Below are 24,832 nucleotides of genomic sequence, written 5' to 3'. Positions count from 1 at the left end.
TGAGCCGGAAGATGCGTCCTCGCGTATGGCGGAAGTGACTGTGCGTGTGACGCCGGCGGCGGGGGACCTGGGGCAGAGAGCGGTTCGCGCGCTTCGGGCCTAGTCCGGACTCGCCGCCGCCGCCGCCATATTCCCGGTAACGGGGGCGCGCGGCCGAGGGCCGGCTGGGCCGGAAGAGGGCTCGGGGACGGCGCTGAGGCGGGGAGGGGGTCGGTTGAGTTTGGGGTAGCCGGAGTTGGCGGGCGGCGGGAGGCGCGGGCCTTTGAGGGAGGGGGCCGAGGGCATCGGGCCGGGTTTGTGGGGAGGGAGCGCGGCGGGCCTAGCCGGGGGGCGAGGACTAGGCCTGGGTGGGGAGCGGAGGTGGCTGGAGCTCCGGGACCCGCAGGGACTCTAGCCGGGGCCGCTTGGGGCCTCGGCAGGTGCGGCGGGCTGTGGCTGCGGGCTTCGCCGGGATCGTTCTTCGCAGCGCCATCCGAGGGCCCCTAGGAGCAAAGGCCTGCACTTCCTCGTCGCGCCCAGGCAGCTGCGGCGCAGCTCCGGTCGGGCCCGAGGGTGATGGGCAGCGAGCCCCGCGAGCCCCGGTGGCCTGGGAGAGCGAGGGGCGGTGCGAGGCCGGGGGCGGGGCGGAGCGGGTGGGGCAGAGCTCGGGCTGCCGGGATGCTGCGTCTCTGGAGACGGGAGGTTGGCAACCAATGCCCTCATCGCACCCTGGGACCCTTATGCCTTCTAACTCTTGTTTCTTTCTGGATACTGCAGTGGCATCTTTCTTACCGTGTTCATTTTCCGGGCTCGAGATCTTCCTTCCGGAGCCATGTCAGAAGGAGTGGACTTGATTGATATATATGCTGACGAGGAGTTCAATCAGGTGAGGGGTCATCGGGAACATTGGGATTTTCCTGTACCAGCTGAGGAATCACTTGCACCAAACTTGCAGTGGTTCCAGGCTATGTCAGTCCTTGAAGATTTTATAGGCCTAAACACCCCTCTTTCAGATGTAAAATTTTCCCTCTAGCACAGGCTTCCAAGATTTCTGACCGTTCTGCTTTATGTTAACTTAAGCCTCCAGGCTTGATTTTAAAAGCTTTGATTTAAGAGTAACTAAAAATTAGGTTTAATAGAGTGGTGAATCAACCTGTGGAACTTGCTCCCCCAGGAAGCCAAAGTTGGATGTCAGTCTTTTCGAAGACTAACCAAAATTAAAAATCAGAATTAGGTTTGCTATAGTGTTCATGAGGACGATGCTGATGCCTGTTCCTTTGAGATTCTCTCAAACTGCCCCTGGAGAAATGTAGTCTCCTCCTCCATAAGGCAGTGAGAGGCACAGTATAAAAGATAACTTTAACGTTTAATTTCAGCTGCATTCCAGTTGTTTTCTATCTTCCTTCCTTTCAGAAGTAGCTTGACTCCAGGCTTGAGAAGTCCATAGGCATTTTAGTGTAATAAATTTTATTGATGAATCTACTTGTTTGGTGGGGGGGGAGGTAAAGGTGTTGGACAAACCAGTTACGAAGCAGATACAGACCCAGTCATATGCTCTAAGTTGGATTTGTTGGTCTCTATATGATATGTCAAGAAATGTGATACAGTAATCTCCTTTGAAACAACAATCTCATATACAGTTCAGTTCTGAGCTCTTGAGGTCACATCTCAAGAGTGTCCCAAAATCTCTATTTAAAACTTACAAATATCTTGCCTGGATTATTTTCAGCACTGTTCTACTCGAGTAAGCTGGTTCTTCCTGTTGGCGTCTTTCAATGGCTACATGTAAGGACCTGGAAGGAGGATAAAAAAAAACAGGCTAGGGAAGGAAAGTGCTCTGATTGGACCCTGACTTTGATATGAAGCAACAGAAGAGGTTGATATATGCCATTGCTTTCACTTGACATATGTTAGTCATTTTCCCATGTCTTCTCAGGCAGACTGAAGTCATGTACATGTGGCTGCTGATTAACTTAACTACATGAAGATTTTTCTTTAAGTTTCAAGCAAGTCATAATTATTTATGGATGAAAAGAAAGGTTTAGAATATTTAGTTACAAACCATTGTTTTCCTGAGTTTTTCATATTACTTTGAATCAGACTTATTCCTTTTTACTTTTTTTTTTTTTTTAGTACAAGATAGCAAGAAAAGAAGGCTCTTTTAGTTGTTTTCAATTATTAATTTAAAAAACTTCTTTTCCCCTAATTTCCTTATCTGTGGGTTGGTACCAGTGCTGCTGATTCCCTTTGGGAAATGGGTAGAACAGGGTCCTTGACCACAGGGACATTTGGTCTGAGAAATGAGATTCCATAATTTCTTAAGCAGTGCAGCTTGTCGGTCATAGACAAGACATAGGCTTCATCCAATAGTCACTGCTGTGTCAAGGTAGAAGTCATTGGCCTCAACAATTTGTTCTCTGGTCTCTTTAGTTAAACAGGACTTTTTTATGGGTCTAAGATAGGCCAAAGATGGTGTGTGAAATCAAGTAGACATTTATATCAAATGGACAGTATTTGATACTTAGTAAGTTGAAAAAAGTATAGATTTTGAATGTCTTATGTCTGGGGGAAAGTCAGGGGAGGGGTGCTTTTTTCCCCACAAGTGAGTTAATTTTTAGCAAAGCTGGTTTTAGTGTATTCTGGAGGCTGCTAAAGAAATGGTAAAAGCTCTGTTTGGCTAGGATTGTTAGAAGCAAGCTTAGACTGAAGGCAGCGAGTACACATTGTGTTTTAGAATGTTATAAGAATGTTATTGATTCACCCCAAGCTTACCCATGCACAAGAACCTTGTCACGTGTACTTTGCTCCCCGGGGAAAATAAGCACTGTTCCTAGATGGAACCCTATCGTGCTGACTCCTGGATCTCTTAAAACATGTGCTGCAAAAGCCTCTTTTGCAGAGCTACTTCACTCCTTTTACAGCCGAATCTTAGGATTCACAGCTGCTCTCTTAGGCTGGGGAGAACAACTAGAAAAGAGACTGAGAGCTGCCATCCTGCTGAGTGTTTTGTCTCTGTTCTGTTCCTTGTGCTAAGACAGGCACTTTGCACAATATGCTCAGTTTTTCTCATTTTTATCAACAAGTATTTATTGAGCTACTTCTGTTTGCTAGGCACTGTGTTAGAAGTAGTGAGATAAAAGGAAAAAATGGATTTCTTTGCTCAAAAGAGGTTCCATTCCTGGTGGTTGAGAGCAGTGGACAATGACGGAAGGAGAGTGTGAGGTGAGAACTGTGGAAATAGTAATTACAAAGTCAAAAACTGAGCTTTGGTTACAGGTAAAAGAAAATTATATCAAATAGGTTGCTTTGAGAAAAATAAATCCTAAGCTTTATTATTCCCCTTAGATATCAGGAAAAGGGCTGGCAGGTAGGAACATTGAGCAGACAGGTGGGGAAGTTCTCATTTAAATTCATAATCATGGGGGCTTTCCTGGTGGTGTGGTGGTTGATAGTCCGCCTGCCGATGCTGGGGATGCGGGTTCATGCCCCGGTCTGGGAGGATCCCACATGCTGCGGAGTGGCTGGGCCTGTGAGCCATGGCCGCTGAGCCTGTGCTCCGCGACAGGAGAGGCCACAGCAGTGAGAGGCCCGCGTACCGCAAAAAAAAAAAAAAAAAATCATAATCATGCAAGTTCTCTTTTGTAAACCAAGAGGCTTCATGAGACAATCACAGTTATTCCTATGCTGTTAAACGCAAAATTGTCCCTGGTATTAATTCAGTATTAAATACATACTTCTTTTTTAATCTCCCTAAAATGAATCCCTCCACATCAATGCCTGTAAAACATTGTGTTTTTCACTTAATTTGTAGAATTAGATTTTTCTTTAACTGCATAAAACACCAGCTTATTTGGTAATCTGAAAGACCTCAGGCCCTATCTGTTTTTCTGTCTTAACAACTGAAGAGTAAAGTGAACTGATGTTGCTAGCAGATTTAAATCCAAACATAACTCGATACATTGTTTCTTCAATAAAATCTTCAACAGAATCCACAACAGGTCTGCGGTGTGCATCAGAATAGTTCCCACAAACTTCTTTGAACTGAGGCTCTGTGGCACAGAGAGACCATTTGAATCTTGTGACAGTTTTGCGTTCATTGAATCCTTTTGTGTTTCTTAAAGTGGTAAGGTAATCCATCCATCCACCAGGGTCTTCCAGGACTGTCATATTCTCTAAGGAACCCTGAAAGAGTAGATTGTTTGCCGAGGCTTACGATTTCCTGGTGATACGTTTGATCTCTGAGCTGTCCAAGTCTGCATGTTCTCTACCCAATTATCAGCAGTAATTTTTGTATTACAACTTTTAGACATCTCTGAATCACAGATACTACACGGAAGGAATTCCAGTTTGGTTCCACTGACAATCTAAGATGGTGTGTTTCCTTATTCCCTTTAAGTTCCATTTCACAATCCTTGATTTATTTTTTAAAAAAAAGGCACCCAGGTTTGAAGTGTGAAGTAGTGTTGTCTAAAGATTAGAGCATTGAAGAAGATTGAGTGGTTTCTAAGTCCTTTCTCTACCTTGAACCACAAGGGCAAATCATACCTAGTACATGAATAAATAAGTGGTTTGTCTAGAGTTAGGATTGTTTGAGATATAAGGCTGTGAAATATTTTACACATAAAATGTTGAGTTATTAGCTGCAGCTTTCTTCACCTTTTTAATTTATTATCCACCCTGTGCTCTCCAGTGTTAGCTTCTCCCCGTTCTTCACGTACCCATCCTTGTTTATGCAAGGTCCTTATTCATAGGTTTGACTACCTAAAATAGTTTTCCTGTGCTTATTTGCCTCACTGATTCCTTTTCTTGCTTTTAAGTTGCCCCTAAAAAGTTTACTCCCTTTTGCCATTCTCTTTGCGAGATTTTTACAAGGTTCAAACTCCTCTCCTATGGGGCTTGTTAAGAGTATTTGTAATATTTGAAGCTATTTACATGCCTCAGGAAGTAGAATCCTTTCCCCCTCAATACCAGAACAATCCAATAGTATTATCATGGTGTGCATGTTCTTCCTTTGTACTTCAGATAAACTGAGAAACTAAAAGATTGTTTCCAAAAGTTTCTGATGGTATGTAGGTCTAAGAATGCATTTTGTAGTTAGTCTCTTCTCTAGTGGAAGTTCAGGATCAGCAGTTCTGGTGATGGTATTGAAGGGAGAAAGTTACTGGAGCTTCCTGTCCTGAGTTGCATTAGGGGAAATGATTCTCCTTCAGGCAATTAAACAAGTTACCTAATACAGGTTCTTTTATTCCTGTAGTATAGGCTCTTTCTTTACTCCTGTTTTTAAAAGACAGCAATGACATGGATGAGCTATAGTTTCCCTAAAACACTCCGAACGTCTCCCTGTATCTCTCATTTGGCAGTATCCTCTTTAGCACTGTTTGGATGTTTTAGAATGTTACCTGAAAATACACTTGTCTGATCCTTAAAATAAAAAGATCCTCTCTGAGATGATGACGTTGCAAAATCTGAAACATTAAGGTCCCTTAGTAGTAGTTCTTTTGGTTTTAGGATTTTTTGTGTAAGTGTTAGCTTGGGCTGCTGTAACAAAATAACAAAGACTGGGTGGCTTATAAACAAATGTATTTCTCACAGTTCTAGAGGCTGGAAAACTGAGACCAGGTTCCTGTTCTGGTGAGCAGCCTCTCTCAGTTGCAGACTGCCAGCTTGTATCTTCACATCATGCAGAGCAAGCGAGCTCTCTTGATTCTTATAAGGGCACTAATCCCTTTCATGGGCTCTACCCTCAAGACCTCATCTCATGTTAATTACCTCCTAAAAGGCCCTACCTCCTAATACCATCACACTGGGGAGTAGGGTTTCAGTGTATGTGGGGGGAATCAAACATTCAGCCCATAACAGTAATATATCACATAGGCAAAAAGTATATTTTGTCTGTCTTACAGAATTCACCTTTTTTTTGTTTTTTGTGGTACGCGGGCCTCTCACTCTTGCGGCCTCTCCCATTGCGGAGCGTAGGCTCCGGACACGCAGGCTCAGCGGCCGTGGCTCACGGGCCCAGCCGCTCCGCGGCATGTGGGATCTTCCTGGACCGGGGCACGGACCCGCGTCCCCTGCATTGGCAGGCGGACTCTCAACCACTGCGCCACCAGGGAAGCCCTCACGTTCATATTTGAAAGCTTACTATAACACAGCTTATGATATAGGTGCTTGTCCTGTTTCCTGACCTTTATATTTTAGAGAACTTCACTGTTTTTGTGTATCATTGGACATCTCTGGTATTGCTCAAAGATGTCTCATATAAATGTCATGGTAATGTATTGGATCTGCATGTCATTTGAGAAATAGAACTTATAATGGAAAATCCCCCCATTATTCACTTCGCTTTTATTTTTTATATTTCTTTGATGGTTAATGGAAAGATGGGATTATGTACTATGAGTTTTAGAGCTTCTCTAAATCATTTGTGTAAATCAAAGAGTTTAAACCAATAACTCCCATTCTTTTTTGTGTTTTGGTTCCCACTTTAACATGCTTTTTCCCTGATCTCCATTTCTAAATAAATATACTCCCTTTCTTCCTTCCTTTCTTTTCTTTCCTTCCTTCCTTCCTTCCTTCTTTCTTTCTTTCTTTCTTTCTTTCTTTCTTTCATTTTTGGCTGCATTGGGTCCTCGCTGCACGTGGGCTTTCCCTAGTTGCGGCGAGCGGAGGCTACTCTTCATTGCGGTGCGCAGGCTTCTCATTGCGGTGGTTTCTCTTGTTGCGGAGCACGGGCTCTAGGCGAGCAGGCTTCAGTAGTTGTGGCTCAAAGGCTCTAGAGCCCAGGCTCAGTAGTTGTGGCGCACGGGCTTGCCACCAAGGAAGCCCTACTCTATTTCTTATTAAGTAGAAGAGTAAGTTTTGTGTAACTCTTGATTTTGGAAATAGCATAAGATGTTGAAAACAAATTTTCATTAGTGTATCTTAGATGTGGTCTTGAGAAGCTGGCCACATTGTTAGCAGTAGCAGATGCATCTCTGTGCATTCTTAGTTTGCTTGTTTAATGATCATGTACCTTTTGAGTCTCACAGTTGATTAAAGCTAGAAACACTATAGACTCGTAACAGGGTCTTAGGAGAAACTCCTACATAAGTATAATTAAGTGTTAAAATTGTTTTACATGGGGAAGTTTTTCTTCCTAGTTTCCTAGAGTAGGACAAGGAAGTTTTGTATGTTTTATAAAATACTTGACCGTGGATTGTAAGTAAATTAGAGTAAAACAGAATGAACAAAACGAAAGGTTTTCAAACCCACCTTTGCCAACTCCTCGTCTCTTAGGACCCAGAGTTCAACAATACAGATCAGATTGACCTGTATGATGACGTGTTGACAGCCACCTCACAGCCCTCAGATGACAGAAGCAGCAGCACTGAGCCGCCACCTCCTGTTCGCCAGGAGCCATCTCCCAAGCCCAATAACAAGACCCCTGCAATTCTCTACACCTACAGTGGCCTGCGTAATAGGCGAGCTGCTGTCTATGTGGGCAGTTTCTCCTGGGTAAGCATGGGGAACCAAAAAGGCTTGTGGGTGGGCTGGAGGGAGAACACTGGGAGGTGATGGCATTTTCAGAAACCACTGTTGCACTGTTTTGTGCTCTGATGGGGTTGGATTTCTTTTTCCTGGGATCAGGTTGGATTGATCTCTGAAAGAGAACTATCCTGAGGACGTACTGGTGCCGAAGAAAGCAATGATTAAGTGGGTAGTTGCTTTTTCTGCCATCTTGTTACCGCCCCTGACCCTGGGGCTTTTATGTCTACCAGGGTCATCTGTGGGATGAGATTTCAGAGTGAACACCTTGAACTCTTGGTGGTCATTAGATGGTCCTATGATAATGATGGGTGAGAGGGAGCAAAGACCTTGATAGCTGTAGTACGCTCGGGGTAGGTGGTGATTGTTGTTCTGCAAAAGTTATTGTGTGACATGTTTGGGGGCTGGTGCTGGGAGGTGGTGTTTTCAAATTAAGAAATGTATATACTGAGGGGAAAGTTGCCGTCAGTGACCAACTCTAGCCCATCAGATCTATAACTAAAAGCTACTAGTAATCACTGTTTGAGCTGATGACGAGCCAGCCCAAGTGGCAGTTAAAGTTAAAATAGGTTTTAATTTTCTTAGTCTCAAAGATGGGGATTGGGGCAGGGGTGGGTAGTTTTGGAATTCTGCATGGGTGAGGACAATAGGAAAAACGTGCTCTAATTGAAATATTGATGGCCTTCTGGGTTTCTTGTGGGAGGTCATGATTGTGACTAGAATCCTAGGTTTGAGGGAAGGGTTTGGGACATTCTGGGGGAGGGGGTGTAGCTCTTGACATTTCTTCCTTTTCCATTTTGCCGGCCGCAGTGGACCACAGACCAGCAGCTGATCCAGGTTATTCGCTCTGTAGGAGTCTATGATGTGGTGGAGTTGAAATTTGCAGAGAATCGAGCAAATGGCCAGTCCAAAGGGTGAGGTCTGGATTTGAGAAGCCCCTTTTAGTTTGTAACCATTGGGATGACAGATCTGTACTGTTATTTTGGCCCTGTAATTTAATCCCTCCCACCCCTGGCCCAGTTTACTGCCTTGGTTTTAACAAACCACCTTAGAATGGGGACCTAGTTGCAATGTAGGAGAACATCCATCCATTGAGAGGCAAAGAGAGCTGATTTCTAATTTGAAATAAATAGGAAAATTTTAGCATGACACCTGTTTGTTTTTAGTAGTTTTGTATGTTTAATATTAGAAAGATAAAAAAAAAAATGGGACTTCCCTGGCAGTCCAGTGGTTAAGACTTCGCCTTCCAATGCAGGTGGTGTGGGTTCTATCCCTGGTCTGGGAGCTAAGATCCCATGTGCCTCAGGGCCAAAAAACCAAAACATGAAACAGAAGCAATATTGTAAAAATTCAATGAAGACTTTAAAAATGGTCCACATCAAAAAAATCTTTAAAAAAAATATTAGCAAGGTATCCTTGGCTTTACCAGTTTTCACTAAAAGTGGAAGAGAATTTCTGTGTTCCTCTCTTGGTTGATTTCACTCGTTTTTAATGTTTCTTCCTCAAGGTATGCTGAGGTGGTGGTAGCCTCTGAAAACTCTGTCCACAAGTTGTTGGAACTTCTGCCAGGAAAGGTTCTTAATGGAGAAAAAGTGGATGTGAGGCCAGCCACCCGCCAGAACCTGTCACAGTTTGAGGCACAGGCTCGGAAACGTGAGTGCGTCCGAGTCCCAAGAGGGGGTACGTGGAGACCATCTGTATGAAGGGGGGGAAGTTTGTGGGTTTGTTTTCTGTGGTGTAGGCTTGGCCTACGATGTGGAAGAGTTTGAGAGAGGGTGGTGGTGATTATGGGTGGCAGCATGGCAGTAGGTAAGCCAAGAGACGAGGCTCATGTGCTAGGAGTCAGGTAGGTTCAGGTTATGGCCCAGTTTTGCCACTAACTCATTATGTGACCTTGGGCAGGTCACTTTACTGCTTAGGGCCTACTTCCCCATTTGAACTAGACACACGACATATAAAGTTCCTGTCAAGTCTAAATTATGTGTTTCCGGGTTTCCCTGGTGGCGGCAGTGGTTGAGAGTCCGCCTGCCGATACAGGGGACACGGGTTCGTGCCCCGGTCCGGGAAGATCCCTCGTGCCGCGGAGCGGCTGGGCCCATGTGAGCCATGGCTGCTGTGCCTGTGCGTCTGGAGCCTGTGCTCTGCAACGGGAGAGGCCACAACAGTGAGAGGCCCGCATACCGCAATAAATAAATAAATAAATAAATAAATACATTATGTGTTTCTATCTAAAAAATCAAGTGTATAGCAAATGGGCTTAATTGTAAGACATGTCTCTATAAAGTATTAAGAAGCAACCACCTTAAAATATAGATATGATACATAAAGATGGCTGTAATCTTGTCGTAAACATACACTGGAAGGGTACTCTGTAAGGAATCGACCAAGAGGAGTGCTGGAGAGTAAGAATTTAACGGTGTTTCTCCAGCATTGACCAGGGGGGTTGGGTACCCTTTCTATTACCTGCGATTTTAGTTTGCTTGGCAAGTGTTTCCCATTAGTAAAGAAAGTTGCATCATGCTACCTTAGCCTGATGATAGTATGCCTTAAGCTCACCTTATTCCCTTTATTCTGACCCTGTGCTCACCAAGACACCTTCTGATACTAATTTGGTTTCCCAACTAGGCTCTCCTACTGGGAAGAGAATGCGCTGACCAGCCGACACAAGTATTGCAGTCTGCTTGGCAGTTATATTTCTCATTGTAAATTAATAAATTGTCATTCTGGTTTATGAATCAGTCTCTTGTGAGTTTGGATAGTGTGAATCAATCTCCTAGGGTCCAGTCATCCCTGGGTGAACTGTTAAAATCAAGTTTCTGAACCTGCGAAACCTGGGGACCAACCTTGGATTGTCCTGACTTCAGAAGGTGCAGCCGCCCTGCAAGGCCCTGCCTGAAACAGTCAACTGCCATTACTTTCCTTTTACTACAGTGGGGGTATGGCAGAGTTTTCATTACCCACTTTCTGTCACTGCTTAGGTCCTGCTCTCAAAATAGTGCTTTGTATTTATTGATTGGGTAGTCCACTGGGACCTTGGATAGGTTGGTTGAAGGTGGAAATATGGCCACTCAGCTCTTGAATAGGAACAACTGTGTTCTTATAACTATATTGAGAGCCTAGATGGAAGTGGTGTGAGCTATTGCTCTGGGTTAGAAGGCACATACTTTTCTTCCTTGATAACCTGAATTTTCAAAGTCCATTGTGTTTCAGAGTCTTTCCATGATTCATGCCTCTTCTAACTTTCTTAAGATGTGTAATTTTACAGCTGCATTGAGCACCTAACAGTCCTAGCACCACTTGGCTGTTTACTCCTTGATGTTACCTTTCTTTGCGGAAGTGATGGTGCTGACTGAGTGGTGTTTCTCTGCGCTGTCAGGTTGATGGACTTGGGCTCTGTTAATTCACTAAGTATAGCTGGTTGACTTAGTCTGCTTAACAGTGGTTGCTACTCTTGGGATTTGTGGCCATAGATACAAAGAGAACCCTTGCTAGTGTGGGCACAGTAGCTGGGAAGGTAGCTAACTTTCAGAGGATTACACTTGCTAATACCTCTTCTTTCTTCAGTTTGAGAGAACTCAGGGAGGAAGCACGTTGCCATGTGTGTGAGACATGAAAAGCAAGAGAATGCTGTGGTAGGCACTGGTGATGTACTATGTTAGAGAAACCAAGCTGGTTGCCAAGGGGATTAATTCCACCTTGTGCTTTCATCAGGAGTTAGTGTTTACTAACAAGTTTTTGTTGAAGGAGCTCTCTTCTTTCTCTCCACACTTGTCTCCTAATGGCATCTTTCTACCTCCAAGACTCCCAAGACCATGTGATCACATTCTTCTGCTGGATTCCACATTAACCGGGCTTGGAGTAGACTGTTAAATTGGAAAGAGGGAACACATTTAACCAAATGACTTGACGGTCTCAGAGCCACGTTTCCAGCTGTACACAAACATGTTTTGAGCCCCTGTTTTGCACAACACCATACCACCATTCCACGATGATGTTCCTATAGTAGGCTGCCCTGTGGGGTAGAGGGTTTGGGCCATTGAAATGTAGGGGGAGTTTCCCAGGTTTCAGGCATATTTTGTACCAGGCTTTTGCTAGGAGTCCCTGGTGTCCTCTGTGTGCCATCTGCTCATTCTGTGGGCAGATCTTTCCTTGGCTTGTCTGCCGTGTTTTCTCATTTAACCTCCAGTCTTCTACTCTCTGTTCTGTGGCTCTTCCCCGTCCCAGTTAGCAGTTTGGGTACTTGGGTGGAGGAAGTGTTATCCATCCCCTGCCCTTCCCTCCCTTCCCCCAAATTCCCTGGCCCGAGAGCCATGGCAAAGAGGAAATTTCAAGTATACAGCAGGATAAAGAAGGTTAACTATTACTAGTCTAAGGAAAGAGTCCCTGAACTCCTACCAGAGAAAATGGGATTTCGAACCAGCTTGAATCCAGCTGAACAGTAATGAACATACTTCAGCACTGTCATTTTCTCATGGGTTATTAGGATCCTTCTGCACTTAAAAATAGAAAACAAATCTAAGGGCAACTTAAATGTGAAGCACTCAGAGTTCTAGATAAAGAGCATTCTTTAACATACAGAATTTAGGGTGGTTTTGCTTCCTGGTTTATGTCTTAACTAGGTTGCCTCTGAGCTTTCTCTCTGAGGCCAAAGAAAAACAGCAGGTGATCTTACCTTCTCTCTCAGCTACCTGTCACCTTCCTTAGTATGGTGTCAGATGACTTGCTGAAGGATGACCTGGTCCCGTGGTTATGTTTAAAGGTTGGGCAGTAACAGTAATTCTGTTTTGCTTCATAGGAATACCTCCACGGGCCCACTCCCGAGATTCTAGTGATTCTGCCGATGGACGGGCCACACCCTCTGAGAACCTTGTACCCTCATCTGCCCGCGTGGATAAGCCCCCCAGTGTGCTGCCCTACTTCAATCGCCCTCCTTCCGCCCTTCCCCTGATGGGTCTGCCCCCACCCCCAATTCCACCCCCACCACCTCTCTCCTCAAGCTTCGGGGTCCCTCCTCCTCCTCCTGGCATCCACTACCAGCATCTCATGCCCCCTCCTCCTCGATTACCTCCTCATCTGGCTGTACCTCCCCCTGGGGCCATCCCACCTGCCCTTCACCTCAATCCAGCCTTCTTCCCCCCACCAAATGCCACAGTGGGGCCTCCACCAGATACTTACATGAAGGCCTCGGCACCCTATAACCACCATGGCAGGTAAGGACTATCTTGTTCCTTTCAGGTCTGAGCCAGGCATAGTGGGGTAGACAGGGTTTTAAGCATTTTGTTCTCCCTGAGGAAGTTAAGTGGGCACTGAATTCTTGTGTTTTCCCTTGTGGAAACTGTTGTCATAGTATTGAGTCCTGGGAAATAGTTAACTATTAGAGAATGTTTTTGTTTGGTATTTTGTTTGCATCTTACCTCTCAACCCAAACCATGTCCTTCGTATCCCTTTTCAAGGCAGTTGATTAAACGCAGCGCTGTAAGTCACTGTTAGGAATGCTGTGAGTGTCTATTAGCACTGTTGGGTCATGCCAGAACTACAAACGTATATGACATAACTCCTGTCTTTGAAGAGAACATGAACCTATAAAACATGTGAACAGGCTGAGAACCATTTAAGACATTATACAGGAGAGCACAGTTAAATCGCATAGTACTTTAGAGTATGGTAAAGTTAACAAGGGTTGTGGGCAGTCAGGAGTGGTATTATTTCTGTGTGCAGCCGAGATTCGGGCCCTCCGCCCTCTACAGTGAGTGAAGCAGAATTTGAAGAGATCATGAAGCGGAACAGAGCAATTTCCAGCAGTGCCATTTCCAAAGCTGTATCTGGAGCCAGTGCAGGTAACTCATCCTTACCGTTGCTGCCTTCTCCTTACCTTTAGTTTTTCCATTGTTTTGTCATTTCCATTGGCAAGAAATTCAACAAGATAAAGTTGGAGCACTAGTATATTCTCAAGAGTGGCACATTTTGAAAAGTAATATGGTAACCTGGTTTCCTGGCTTTTGGGGAGCTCCACTGGTGCTGTTTATTTAGCCTGTGTCTAGACCTGCCCCATGAAAACCAACTTAGTGCCTAGAATATAAATAACTAATACTCATTGTGGTGTTTGTTATAGAATGAAATTCCTGCCTCACGGAGATCTTGATCTCAGTGGTTGATCAGTGGATCTAGTGTCTGTGTAATGAGTCCAATGCCAAGTGTAGACCTTGGGTTTTTAGAACTGATGATGATGGTGGATATGGAATCGGATTACATTTGGGGATCGAGGCAGAGCTGGTGGCCTCCATGTAACCTGTCCTAGAAAGAGACAAGTCTGTTGGGTGTCAATCTTAAGGCATAATATACTCTTACAACTAACTTTTGCCTTGCTGTCAGTATTAAGTGGGCAGACCCAGAAGCCATGCCTTTGAGAGCCAGGGGAACAGAACCTTTGGTTCCTAAGAGAAGGTAATATAGGAAGTTTCCGGGTTCTGGTCCAAGTTTCACATTATAGCACTAATCATATTCACTTTCTTCCTGTGAGTTTCCTACATGAATGTAAATACAGATTGTCAGATCTCCTGAGAAATAAGTTAACTCTATTATCGTCCGTTTTCCATAATTTCTCATCTTTGACTACAAAATTTGAATGCAGAGTGGACTAAAGACAGAAAGTATGTATATTCTCTCTCTCTTTTTTTTTCCACCAGAAACCTTCATTGACATCTGAGTAAATCTCTTTAAATTAAAATATAATCTATGCTCATTGTAGCAAGTCAGATATACAGAGTATAAAGAAAAACGATCATTGTTCTCCACCAGTTCCTTCACACTGAGATGATCAATAACTGAACCTCTGTCTCCTCCCTTTGTTTTGTTCTCATTCCAGTCATTCAAACCACAAATATTTATTGGATGCCTACAAAATAGGCAAAAATTCCCTACTCTGGTAGAGCCAAAATCCTGGTGTTCTTAGATCTCCACAGAATTGCAGGTCCTTCACAGCCTCTGTTCTATTCTTAACTGACTTGCACAGAGGAAGCTGCTAGTCCTCACTGTCACTGGACCCCTGCCTGGTTTCATGCTTTCCTTGTATTATCTTGTCCTTAATGCTAAGAAAGCTTTAGTTTGGAAAAGCATTGTGCAAGTACCCACCCTGACCACTATCCTTGAGTCCAAACATTGCTCAGATGTGAGGAATGAAGGAGTTAGTTCTTGATGGCAGCATAATTAAAAATATGTGTGTATGCATATATAATATATATATATACGCACACACACAACATACATGTCTTAGATATAGGTTACTTGTATGTATATATGTATTTGGTTATAGATTTAAAATAATTCAGACAAATACGCAGTGTTAATAAATGAAAGGCTTCCGTACGAGGACCATCAGTAAGACCACCTTGTACAATTTAGTGTCTGTCCTTCAGATTTCTTTTTCTGTGCATGTAGCAAAATATATAGGTAATTTTGATTATTTTCACAAAAATGGAATATTGTTTCACAGCTTTTTAAAAATACATTCTGGACATCTATTACATCAACTAATACCTAACGTTTATTGAGCCCTTACTGTGTGCCTGGCACTGTGCTAAGTGCTTTACATGGATTGCTTTGTTTACATACAGATCTACCTCATGCTTTTTAACGACTATGTAGTATTCTGTAGTTCCATAATTTATATAGCCAGACCTTACTGAAGGAACTTTAAGTTGTTTTTGATTCTTTAATACAACAAACAGCGCTGAAACAAACATTGTTTAAGTTATATACCTGTGAACAGAAGTAGAAAATTTTTAGATGTGCTGGGTCAAAAAGTATGCACATTGTTTATTTTAATGGATGCTGTCTGATAGCCCGCAGACAATGACGTGCCGGATTATACATCCACTAGCAGTATCTGAGAGCATCTCTCTGATTCCAGACCACTAGAATATAGGTGCCATACAGTTTTATACCTGCCACTTCTGCCTCATCCATTTTACTGTGGTTCTGTGGGACAGCTATTTACTCTTGGTTTGTGTCCTCCTGAGTTCTCCTTTTCATCAGTTAGTTTACTGCCTCTGCTCATCCTTGGCCTTTCCCATCCATCCCCTGTCAGGGGATTACAGTGACGCGATTGAGACGCTGCTCACAGCCATTGCTGTTATCAAACAGTCCCGGGTCGCCAATGATGAGCGTTGCCGTGTCCTCATCTCCTCTCTTAAGGACTGTCTTCATGGCATTGAAGCCAAGTCTTACAGTGTGGGTGCCAGCGGGAGCTCATCCAGGTGAGTTGATGATTGCTTCAGCAGCCTGCCAGCCCTGAGCAGCACTCTTCCAGGGATTGGCAGGGGGAGGAAAGGAGCCCAGGGTATTTGGCAAGGACCTAGTTGAAAGAGCAGACCTAGCCCTCATGTCTTTAAGGGGAAAAAATTAATCAAACGTTTACATTAATAAATGTTGTAATGTCTGAAATCTGTGTTTGGTGAGGCAGTGGGCTTATTTAGGAAGAAAGACTGATGTAGTTAAGAACACGGGCTTTGGAGCCATACATTCTTGGATTTGAATACCAATCCTCCTAACTACCTGCATGACCTTGAATATGAAAGTTACTCAACTTTCCAAGTCTCATTTTTCTTATTTTTAAACAGAGGACAATGGTAGTACTCATCTTACAGACCTGTTGTAAAGATTAGGTGAGATAATGCATGTAAAGCTCTTAGCACTGTGCCTGATACGTTAGTAAGATCTCAACAAGTTTAACTGTTATTAATTTTCCAAAAAAGACTAGGGGCCATGATAGAGTAACAGAAGAGTGGTTTAGACAAATAGTAGAAGACACCAAAACAAATACTCTTAGAAAGAATGGGGTAAGCCCCCTGAGTGAGGCTGAAAAGTATCCTTCTAATAGGAAAAGACATCGGTCCCGAGAGAGGTCACCAAGCCGGTCCCGGGAAAGCAGCAGGAGGCACCGGGACCTGCTTCATAATGAAGATCGGCATGATGATTATTTCCAAGAAAGGAACCGAGAGCACGAGAGACACCGGGATAGAGAACGGGACCGGCACCACTGAGAAAGGTGGGATGAAGCCCCATTGCTGGCTGGTTGATGATCCCTTATGAAAGAAAAACTGATAGTTAAGATTTCTCTCTCTCCTTTTAAAACAAGAAAAGGGTATGGGAAGACTTCCTATTTAGGTAACCAAAAATTCAGGAGGGCAGGTTTTTTGCTTGTTTGTGAGGAGTCTCACCCTGAAATGGACCTGAGATTAAGCTATCTTTGCTTGTTTTTTGACTGCTTTCACCTGGTATCTGAGACAACATGGCATAATGGCTAAGAACACAGTGTCTGCAGGTAGATGCCAGGTTATAAGTTCCAGCTCCTCCAGCCATATTACTTTCTGTTCCTCAGTTTCCTCATTTGTAAATGAAGATAATAAAAGCAACTGTCTCATTGGATTGCTGAGTATTCAGTGAGCTAATCCATATAGAGCATTTAGCACTCATAGTACCTGTCACATAGTAAATTCTCAATAAATGATAGCTATTGTTATTATCATTGTTATGTTTTATTTATTTATTATTTATTTATTTTCTTTTTGGTTGCGCCGTGTGGCCTGCGGGATCTTAGTTCCCTGACCAAGGATCGAACCCGTGCCCCGTGCATTGGGAGCACGGAGTCTTAACCACTGGACTGCCAGGGAAGTCCCTCATTGTTATAGTTTAACCCCACCAAACTTTGAAATGAAAAAATCAGGAAAATTGACCAAGACAGAAAAAAGTAAGACCATTGACTACTTGTAAGTTTTCAAGGTGCAACATTAATGATTTTTAAGAATTAATATCTATTAAAAAGATTTTGAAAACCAGGATACTTTAGTCAGAGAGGAGAAAGCTGATCTGAAAAAACTTACCTTTAAAGCTTTAGAGACTGGAGAATATTTCAATGGCAGGATATATTTGTTTTGGAAAAACTTACTAACAGTGATTTTTTTTTTTTTTTTTAATCAAAACAAAGGAGAGTTACGGGTGGGGAACTATATTAACTCAAGTAACTGAAAAGTTGAGTTAGGCTTGGCTAGTTCAGGGGCTTCAGCTCTGTTATTTTCATTCTCAGGCTCCAGGTTACATCCCACCAGCTTGGCAATCCCAACTGAAAATAAGCTTCCAGCAAAGATTGTTTCTAGTATATAAGCAAGCAAGAGCAGTTGTTGACTGTGTTTCTTGGGAGATCTGTAAAAGTAGTTGAGACTCTGGTGGGGATGGTACATTTGTGGTTCCTGAAGGCTATTGCATGACCCAAGTGACTTTGGGGTCTCTTCTCAATTTTGTGGCTTCACATCAAGTACATTAGGATAATGTCCGTGGTGTTTGGCTGATTTGGTTGGTCTGAAGTAATGGTAATTGTGGAAGGTGAGTAGGAATAGTTCTGCTTGGTATCTTTGGGGTGGATAGATGGATGACTGGATGCAGAAAGGAAAAGAAACCCTCCCCCCTTCTTGGGAGTGCCTGTAGTTCACAAGCGGTAGCTGGACTGTAAACTGTTGCCTAGTGACAACCCGCTAAACAAATAAGAAAGGAGTCTTGTTATGTTTGGCTACTGCCCTCTACTTTGTTGTTGGTCATCTGCCATTAACTTAAGCAGAGTTTTAAACAGCTTTGGCCTAATTGAGTCTCAGGGAGTGGGCGGGAGGGTGGGTAGAGTGGGTCTGTGATCGATCTCGTCCCTCCTGTCGCAGTAGCAGCATTTCCCTTGTTTGAGCTAGCACAGTCGCTAGTGTTGCTTGTAGGTTCAGTATCAGTCACCACCCTCCCCCAATCCTGCAGCCCACCGTGTGTGTCCTTTGGAGCTGACTAGGATAAGAGTGACGAAGGACGTAGTACTTGGTCTGTGCAAAGCATGAATTATAGTCTCTGGGGCCACATAGGTTAGTAGTCGGAACATGTAACTGCATGTCACTGTTCTTGGCGGCTTTGCTCCTAACAGCCTTTTGATAGAAAAATTGTGAGATCCTCTGATCACTAGAACTTTGGGGATTGAACACCTGAACCTGAGACTTTAGCTGTCATCTTGCTTCACTTTTTTTCCACCTGTAAAGTGGGCCTTTTCTTTCATTATGAGTATGATTCAATTTGAAAAACTCAGAAAAATCCTATAACCCAGTAGTTCCCAGAAAACAGTCATTTGGCTGGTGCAGGCCTATGACCAATGAGGAAAATTAACTCTTGAGGCAGGTTTTCCAGTTCCTCACTTTTCCTAGTCACCCCTTTAGATACGTTGGTTATTCCTTCTGGTTAATTAGTCCAAAAGAACTGAATTTGACCCCCCCAAATGTCCATTTCTCACATTCTCATCCTGGGATTCTTAACTTCATCTGCAGTTACCAAGTTGTGACTTAGGAGATGTCATGTTGAGGAGATGGTGCCTGGGCCTCATTTACCTTGATAACTTTGCAAGCTCTGAGTACAATACCTTTTAGTTAGAAAATACTAGTATTTATACTATACGGAGAGCTGTTCCATGAGAGCAAAGGGTATGTTCCATCTATAGGGGCAGCAAAGAACAGCAGCCTTTTTTGTCCACCCTTCCTCAGGATGGGCACGACCTCTGGGACCTGAAGTCTGATTGACCCATGTTGTCCTCTGTCTACATTCAAACATTACCACCAAAATGGAGCCATAACCTCTAAGAATTGGGTGCTGTTCAGTTGACCCTTGAGCAGTGTAGGGGTTAGGGGAGCTGACCTCTGCGTAGTCAAAAATTCGAGTATAACTTTATAGTCAGCCCTCCATTTCTGCAGTTCTCCATCAACAGATTCAACCAACCTCAGATTCTGTTGTACTGTAGTACGTATTTATTGAAAAAAATCCGCATGTAAGCGAACCAGTGCAGTTCAAACCTGTATTTTTCAAGGGTCAACTGTAGTTTACTTCTGATGCATTAGTTATCCTCTGAGTCTTGTTTTGTAGCAACAGTTCCCAAATTACATCTCTTTTGCGGTATATGTGTGTATGCTTTGGAGTTTGAGGATATTCTTAGGTTGTCTGTGGCTTCGACTTTTTGTAGTTGTTGGCTGTTGTCTCATTATTTTAGGACATTATCCTGCTTGAAATATAGTCATTCTCACCTCATTGCTATCCTCCTGGTCCAGTGAAAACTGAGCATTCTGTTCAATTTTGATCTAATGCAAAGATTCGGAAACCCAAATGGTATGAAATTGAGGAGTCACCGAGGGCTTTAGTTTCCTCTTACAGAAAATGAGAAAGCTACCTGCCTGCATAGATGTTTAGAGAAACCAGAGGCCATGACAGATTCTGAGGACCCCAGGGTGAAATGGTGCCATTTCAGAGTGTAGAAGGATCAGGCAGCTTGTGGATATAGTTTTTCTTGCATAGCTCCTCCAGGTTACAGAAGTGCATACATTAAAGGTGAACATTTATGTATAGGCCATGTTGCCAGTTTGGGCATTAGTAGAAATCCTAAGCCTGAATTTAATTCCCCCTCTTCCTTTTCGCTATCAGTTCTATTTTGTGTGGTAAGATTGACCAGGCCACCCCCTGCAGATGGATGTTACAACGTTGGAAAGAGGGCTGAGTGTACTGGGGACCTTAAGTTAGGTCGAGATGTGACAAGGGGCTTAACAGTCCTTCACTGCCCAGCAGAAGTTCTTAACCGTGCTTTTAGTTTTCTTGGATGGTGACTGCTGATTATCTTCTTTGACCTCCGTGCTCTGCTTTCTGCTCTGGCCTGACCACGTCACTCCTGCTTGGTGTTAGTGTGCTTCTTGGCCCCTCACCCACACCTGTCATCTGGGGAGGACCTAGAATCTCTTGAGTGGTGGTACTTGGAACATCTCTGGCTCTATATGTACGTGTATGCTTCTTTAAAAGAAGGGGAAAAGTTGAGTTTTCTTGTGTACGTACATGCTCCCTGCAAGGGCCTCTTGGGTTTTGGGGGGTTAATGGATCTGGTTGTGTACACACTTGTTTTCTTACCATTGTACTTCCCATTTCCAGATTTTTCCCCTTCCCCTTAAGGTAAGCTATGACTCGCTCAGAATAGATTTTCTGAAACAGTATTTAAACTCACCATGCTCCCTTAGAGCAGCTTTCCTTGAAATGTAGTAGTTTCCAGCCAAAGTCTCCTTTTCAGTCAAACTGCTTTGATGCCTCATTTCATTGTCTCTGTTTTTCCCCCTAACCTTAAAGTAAAATGTCACTCCTCTTCCCTCTGTTCTCCTCCAGCCATTCCCTCACTACTCACAGTGCCAGACACTCCCAGACAGTTCTGCTGTCTTTTACTTTCCCAGGCTTGCATTCTCTCTGTCTGCATCCCCTACTTCATACGTTTTAACTTTTGAAAATGCCAGTATAATTTATATAAGCCCCTGTTAATCAGAAAGTAACCTCTAACTTGTATTTTCTTTCTTCTCTTCTGATGTTCTCATTGCAGGAGTCTGGTTGGAAGCAAATGTTTTTTTAATGGACTTGCATCTCCTCACCTTGATCAGGACTAAAGGACGGAGGCCGCTCCACCCCTTCCCCTTCCTCCAAGCCCCTAACCCCTTCCAGACACCCACAGGGAGTACCCTCTGCCCTACAAGATTGAAGATTGCCTGGCAGCCCTCCCAGTCCCACTCCTGTTTGCCAGGGTAAAGAACCTAAAGACTTCATGTGGTTGGGAGGGTGGCAGACAGGAAGAAACCATGTCCAGGTCCCTGGTCTCCATAGAGAACGGTGCTTTGTCCAAGGAAACGTATGAGTTTCTGATTCTCCAGGAACAGTTCAGTGGTGAGGTTGATGGGAAGACATCCTTCCCAAAGAAAACGGATCCTCCCTGTGGGATCTAGGAGAGTGACTGGGTGTGCCAAAATATGCCCAGGGTCCTGCCCTCAGCACTAGGTTTGGTGGGGCGAAGAGGGTCCAAACCCCTTGCTAACATACCACTTCTTTAACTCCTTTACCTGCCCAGCCCTTTGAGGAGGGACCATGAGAACAGAAATTACTTTATGGAAAGCTTCTCCTGTTCTTGCTTTTCCCTCTTACTTATTGACGGTTTGTTTCCTTGACCTCCCAGGGGGCTAAAACCCTTTTAACTCCCTGCTGCCCAGCCTGCTCAGTGGACTTGCCCCTCCTAAGCAGAGAAGGCCCATGAGGTTGCTTTCTGCTGGGGAGCCTGGCAGAGCCAATTACCACCCTCTACTGCTGCTTGCTTGGTTGCCTCTTGCAATAACCAGCTCCACGAGATGTTCCCTTTCCCTGGGGCTTTTCCATCTCGCATGTGGAGCCCTTCCCCCAAGAGGCTGCTTCCTTGTTTTAGAGGAAGGTGCTGCCATTGGGAGTCGGGGACGTCGGACCTCAGCAGTGAAGACCCCTCGTGAAATACTAGGAGTGGGGAAGGAGGCAAGTCGGGCAGGATATCGCCTACTTCCATAGGCTTTTCTTTTTTCAGGTTTGATGTGAGCATGGGCTTGCATCCTCCAGGTACATACTTTTACTTATTGTGGGATAACCTGGCACTAGTAGGTAAAGTCACATATTTGGTATTTTTTCACCTTTTGAATTTTGACTTAATAGCTCCCCTCGCTCTGCCTGGAGGTACTTGCTGCCTCTGATAAGGAGCAAGGAAGAAGTGGAGCCTGACTTTGAGCTCAGCTCAGAATACTAAGGACCACCACTCTGGGGGCCATTTTCTACACAGGCAAATGGAATTGCTTTTCCCATAACGTCCAACTTGTGAGGCGGCTGCTGCTGGAAGAAGCAGCAGCAACAGGGTCCTGCGGTACCCACGGGGCGACAGATGCTGCTTCCGCACGCGTCTGTAGGGCATGCGACATCGAACAGGAAACGTGGCACGTGGGATGTAGGGTCGCTGGAGACCCTTCTGGCTCAGAGGGGAGAGACTGAGCTGGACCGAAGCCTTCCTCTGTTCCCTGCACGTTTCTGACAGAGCCCTCGCTCAGTCACTGAGGGAGTCCCCCAGGGTTGGAGAGGCACATTCCCTTGGGACAGAGGCTACAGGTTTGTAGCTTTTTTCCCCCTGTCCCCCAACCCCATCCCCACCTCCACTTCAGAATATGGCACCCCGCCCAGCCGGCCAAGCGTTAAGTGACGTGCTTATCCTCAAGAGCAGCTCCGGGTGTCTTTATAATGTAGAGAAAACCAAGTAAGGTGACAGTTAAAGGAGAAAAAAATATATAGAATACCAGAAAAGCCGTTTACCCGGAGAATTTTTTTCTCCCCATTTTTGTTTTTACTCAGTGACACAATTTTTAGTTTTATTTCCTGATAGCAAAAGGAAAAAAACCCAACCCTCAAAAAGGCCAAGGCCCCGTCCCCCTGTTGTTGGTGATTTGTTTGTCTTTCTGATAGGATGAAAATTGTGTAATAAACTTGATGACACTGTCAATCTTTTATACTGCATTGTATTTTTTTTCCTTTTGTAACAAAATATTTTTAAATAATAAATGGGGTGTGAGCTGTTTCATGGATTCTGCATTGAATAGATTTGTTGAGGTGTCTGGGACATGGGTGCGGGCTGATGTAGAGGCTTTGGGAGGGGAGTGACTCCCTGAGTTCTCAGCTGGAATTGCATGGTGGGCGTGTGTAGTGCATGTGGTACACCTAGGAGACCTCCTGCGAACCTTTGGAGGTGCCCCTTGAGGTTTAGCTTTTTTCCTTAGCCATCTAAACAGCCTAGTTAATTCCAAGTCATCTTTTATCCTTCAAGGTTCCTAAGATTTATTCTCAGAATAAATGTCCTACCTTGTACAGTTCAGTTCCGATGTCATCAAGTTCATAAAGGGAAGAGTCCTCTGCTAGGCATTAGAAGATATGCTGGCTAGTGCCTCCTTCACATCTAAATCTATCTAACCATGGACGAGCAGCACAACCTCAGTCTCTTTCGTTTGTAAGATGAAAATGATAGCTGTTCTGCCTTCCACATTGGGAGGTCTGAAGAATCATAACAAATGTGAACGTGTTATGTAGACTGCAGTGCTATATAAATATAAGGGAAGTACAGATTAGAAAGCAAAGTGCTGCGGGGTAATCCTTGGGATTCCTGAAAGCTGGCTTTTTAAAAAGTCGGGTGAACAAGAGGAGAGTTAGCATAATAAAAAGATGAACCAGCAACCAGATGACATACAACGTGTTGCTGAGACCAGTAAAGGCAAGAGCAGTATAAAAGCAAGTAACCCTTAGTAGAAGGGAAATTCCCTTAGGGTCTATGATGTTATAAAACTTGAAGGAAAAAAAATCGTTGGAGTGCCTCTCAGAACTTAAACCAGTGTTCTCAAGTTGAGTTCCACAGTTGCCTGCATCTCAGTTATGCGCCATGCTTGCTAAAATGCCTTCCTGCCTGCATCAATCTCTGAAGTCTCGAAACCTACTTTTTATGCTCCAGATGACTTACATAAACTAAAGCGTGAGGACTGCTAGTTTAGAGAAGCAAGTACCTTCTTCAGTTTCTCCTAGGGGTTACCGTGGCAGTACAGGAAGGGACTGACCTTTGGGTCACCTCTGTGTTCCTGAGTGCTTCCTGAAATGAGCCAGACCTCAGCCCCTAGAGACCACCACTGCAGTCACCTGACAGTTGTAGGCATGAGTGTGGATATCCTAGCCGGCCTCTGCCAGCTCTTGTGACCAGGGCTTGCTCCTTGGCTCAGTCCTCACTGTCCCAGAATGTCAGTCCTTCAGGTGTGTATGGGGTATAGGGGCTTCCCTTGACACTACAGTGAGTACAGCCTCTGACACGTTAACCCTGAAAGACTAGCTGTGCTCATTCCCATCCTCCACTGCCTCAGTTTCTGTTGTATGATGTTCTACTCTGGTGTGACTAACTGCATCCACACAGCTGGCTCCAACAAGCATCAAGAAGAATGAGCATTTATGGGACTTCCCTGGCGGTCCAGTGGTTAAGACTCCACGCTTCCACTGCAGGGGGCACGGGTTCGATCCCTGGTCAGGGAACCAAGATCCTGCAAGCTGCATGGCGCGGCCAAAAAAATAATAATAAAATAATAAAAATAAGAAGAATGAGCATCTATGGAGCCACGCCTGGGAAACACAATGCGCTAAGCTTCCAGATACCCATGAAGAAAATGTGAAGACTTCCTGTTCTAAGCCCCATTTTCAATCATTCATTCTTATACTCACGTGGTACCTGTTCAGGAATGGAATTTACTTGATCCAGATCGAGACACATAAGACAAAGTTTCTAACAAGTTAGTAACCAGTTGTATGATGCTTGGCTGTGTTACTTCCTCATCTCTAAACCTGCCAAGCTGGGGATGAGATTAAGTTGATCTCTAAAGCCCCTTTGAATTATAAGCCACCTCTAAACTTTCAACTGAGCCTCCCA

At 44.2% G+C, this 24,832-nt stretch overlaps 1 protein-coding gene across 3 annotated transcripts; it reads left to right on the top strand.

The window, feature by feature from the left end:
- The first annotated feature begins 15 nt into the window (after positions 1-15).
- Positions 16-22,961, top strand: CPSF7 (cleavage and polyadenylation specific factor 7). 3 transcript variants are annotated; one of them, XM_081238667.1, is made up of 10 exons: positions 16-209; positions 757-865; positions 7,255-7,473; positions 8,314-8,417; positions 9,011-9,183; positions 12,299-12,713; positions 13,222-13,340; positions 15,590-15,758; positions 16,382-16,549; positions 20,924-22,961. In XM_081238667.1, the coding sequence occupies exons 2-9, from the start codon at positions 812-814 to the stop codon at positions 16,542-16,544; spliced, it is 1,416 nt and encodes a 471-aa protein (XP_081094793.1). In that variant the 5' UTR covers positions 16-209; positions 757-811; the 3' UTR covers positions 16,545-16,549; positions 20,924-22,961. The 3 variants fall into 3 exon arrangements, with proteins under 3 accessions (XP_081094793.1, XP_081094791.1, XP_081094792.1); XM_081238665.1 differs by having other exon boundaries at positions 41-136; XM_081238666.1 differs by having other exon boundaries at positions 42-136; positions 9,011-9,156.
- The last annotated feature ends 1,871 nt before the right edge of the window (positions 22,962-24,832 follow it).

The sequence above is a fragment of the Mesoplodon bidens genome (genome assembly GCF_964165515.1).
Source record: "Mesoplodon bidens genome assembly, chromosome: 7".
In the NCBI taxonomy this organism is placed as follows: Eukaryota; Metazoa; Chordata; class Mammalia; order Artiodactyla; family Ziphiidae; genus Mesoplodon; species Mesoplodon bidens.
The sequence above is the reverse complement of the archived record's forward strand: the minus strand, read 5'-3'. Positions and strand labels throughout refer to the sequence as shown.